Raw genomic sequence first — 2876 nt, 5'->3', positions numbered from 1 at the left:
AAAAAAAAAAAAAAAGATCGTACATCAATTTGTAAATTCCAATCTTCAAATCCACGGATTTGATGGATTCAATCTTAAAAAGAACTTGTTTAATATCCGTAGAGACGTTTGAATTTGTAAAAATTTTGAAAAAGAGTATGTTTTCACTTTCTTATTTTTTACAATAGAATGAAAACTTGATAGATGGCTTATCGAGGAGGAAATATTGAAGAAGCTTGACGCTTTAAAATCAGGCAAGACAAAATGCTCTACGACTTTTTATCACAAAGTTACAAGAGTTGAAAGATCGACAATTCTTTTCCATTACAATTTAGTGTTTCTTTTATTTCGTTGAGTATTGTATTTCCGAATTAATGATAATTTTGAAGAAATTCCATTCTGATCCAATTTTAAAATTATATTTTCGATGGATTCGATTAAAATTTTAATTTTTCTAATTTCACTAAAATTATTCAATTATTCAATGTTTCAACTTACTTTAGATATCATTCATTGCAACATATATACACATATATCTATCAGCGTTAATTCAAGTTGTTCATTGACAACAACAAGATTGTCAAGTTTTTCGTCGCTTTCAACGCGTACAATCTATATTTTACACTATAGTAAAATCGTAGCAGTAATCCATTTATGGAATTGGAAAGTCGTGCAAATATATATTTATATATCGTATACGTTCGAAAATTATATAGGCGACAAGTCGAATTAAATATACATATATATATATATATAAATAAAATATATCGTTATACAATATTATACCGTTGATTTTCAAAAGTCGTTGAAAAGTGTAACAAAAATTGCAATGATTCTATGAAGTTAAACGTGACAAAAGTTTGGGAATGCGTTACAACGTATGACCCTGTCGTGTCATCATCATCAGCTAAGCTATTACCTTTGTCCAAATTTTACTGATTCCAAGCATATAACGTTTCACGTGGCACCACGAATCTTTTACATAACGTTTTTACTACTCGACAACATTATTAAAGTAAAATTTAAGGTAAGTTACATAAATCTACATTACACTTGAGCGCGATGTTCCTCAATACTTTCTTGAAATAACCCCACTCGCATGTACCTTGAGGGCATCCTTTGTAATTAAGAGGTCTCTCGTTCGAGTATAATTTCACCTTGAAACCGTCGCTGCATCTGAAAATAATTGTCGGGACGTGAGATCGCTGTGGGACACCGTGGATGAAATAAAATCAAAATTATTACTTGTAAAAGACGGCCGCTACGTTCCCGTTGTACGGTATCAGATAGCTTAGATCGTATTTTCTGTTTCTCAAGTCGTGAAGGGTGAAATTAAGCGGCATAGGCGCGTCACCGTCCAGGTGTCCCAATAAGCTGTAGAAGAACATCAACGAGTGGAAATCGCCGAAGTAAAATATACCTTTCGGCTCTTCGTGCACGTTCCCCTTTTCCAAATTCCTGAAAATTCATCATATTAATCCGTGCAATTAATTCTCCGGGATTATCATCTTTCCAAGCATATACTCTACGAGATATCTGGTAGATAATAAATTAGATGGATCCGTGAAATTATTTAATCGATATTAAATAGAAATTAAAAATTAAGTTTGGACTTCAACACTTTAATTCAAAATTTTCGATATTTTTCCCAAGACGTTAAAAATATCTTTGTAAAAATTTTTAGAATTTTAATTGCAGGCTAAGAAAAAGAAATTCGAGTACCCGATTTTAAAGGAATCTCCCTCGATGCTACTTACGTAAAGTGAATGTACAAGTCCTTCAGAATTGGACACGCAGCTTGGGTGTGTTTTTGAAAATATGGGGGTGAACGATACAGATATCGATCGATGTATATGGCGAAGAATTTCAGCTCTTCCTTCGTAAACATGGCACACCATGGAGACTTTACGTCCGGATACCAAGATGACTCACGCATGCAAACGTAATTCGCATCGAGGAGTTGATCTGGATTTCATCAACGATTCAGATTAAATTTAATAAGTTTAATTTAAAAAGGATAATAATAAAAATAAGAGGATTTATACCGAAAGCGTAAATGAAATGGGCAGGATCGCTCGACAAGTCGTATCTTTGACGAATGCCGTTGATCATTTTGCGAAATTCGTCGTTGAATATGAAGAGATCCCTCGTGTTGTAATAGTCGAAAAATTCTCTTTGGGTAAGATGGTACTGGAAATTGTGTACTTATATATATATACATATACGGTGATCGAACATTATTTCTCAACTTACGATACGATTTAATTATATATTAGAATAGAAACCTGCAATATTTTATCGTGAGATGTGTTCCGTATATCCACGTTGTCCAAGTTTATGTTACCGAAAAGACCTTTGATTAAGGATCTCATGCTGGCTATCGATCGTTGAGCGTTCATTGCCCTGAACTGAAGCGTCAGAAATCAATGTGAATATTGTTAGATAGAAAAATTTGGTTGGATGTTAATCACATTTTTTTTTTTTTTTTTTCAAGGATTTACATAGTATTGCTTCTTCAACGTATTGACAGGGCGGCATTGGATCAGTTCCGGGAAATAGGTCTTCAATCGTTGGCCAAGCCTCATCATTCCCAATTCACCCTCCTTCGATAATATCCATACCTTCGTTTTATCGATGTACTCGTAATTATTCCAATGCTTGATCCTTTCGTAATCTTTTTGACACATTCGTCCCGCTGTTTAATGGAAATATTTAACGGATTACGTCGAAACACACATAATATAAACGTTATATTATATATATATATTTATATACAATATTCGAACCTTTGCTATGCGCGAGGTCACGTTTGATAATTTCCATATTATTATCATCTTTCAGCCTCATGCTCCAATATTTAGGCGGTGATATACTTCCATGTTTCAACAACATCCAAA

General features: G+C 33.5%; 2 protein-coding genes across 8 annotated transcripts in view; one reads left to right on the top strand and one right to left on the bottom strand.

The window, feature by feature from the left end:
* Positions 1–2876, top strand: part of LOC102675086 (furin-like protease 1) — a 306104-nt gene that overhangs the window by 86050 nt on the left and 217178 nt on the right. The window lies entirely within an intron of this gene.
* LOC102674730 (multiple inositol polyphosphate phosphatase 1-like) overlaps positions 245–2876 on the bottom strand; it is a 3596-nt gene continuing 964 nt past the window's right edge. For both annotated transcript variants that reach the window (XM_006611458.2, XM_031508503.1), the window contains exons 3-9: positions 2766–2876; positions 2481–2674; positions 2265–2387; positions 2025–2169; positions 1737–1944; positions 1225–1437; positions 245–1155 (exon numbers count right to left, since the gene is read on the bottom strand). The exon at positions 2766–2876 is cut by the window's right edge. In XM_006611458.2, the coding sequence (XP_006611521.1) occupies positions 1002–1155; positions 1225–1437; positions 1737–1944; positions 2025–2169; positions 2265–2387; positions 2481–2674; positions 2766–2871 (1143 nt within the window). In that variant the 5' untranslated portion in view covers positions 2872–2876 and the 3' untranslated portion in view covers positions 245–1001. The remainder of the gene's footprint in view (positions 1156–1224; positions 1438–1736; positions 1945–2024; positions 2170–2264; positions 2388–2480; positions 2675–2765) is intronic.

This window comes from Apis dorsata, unplaced genomic scaffold, assembly GCF_000469605.1.
Source record: "Apis dorsata unplaced genomic scaffold, Apis dorsata 1.3 scaffold_88, whole genome shotgun sequence".
Taxonomy (NCBI): domain Eukaryota; kingdom Metazoa; phylum Arthropoda; class Insecta; order Hymenoptera; family Apidae; genus Apis; species Apis dorsata.
Note: the sequence above shows the minus strand (reverse complement) of the source record. Positions and strands in the feature narration are given on the sequence as shown.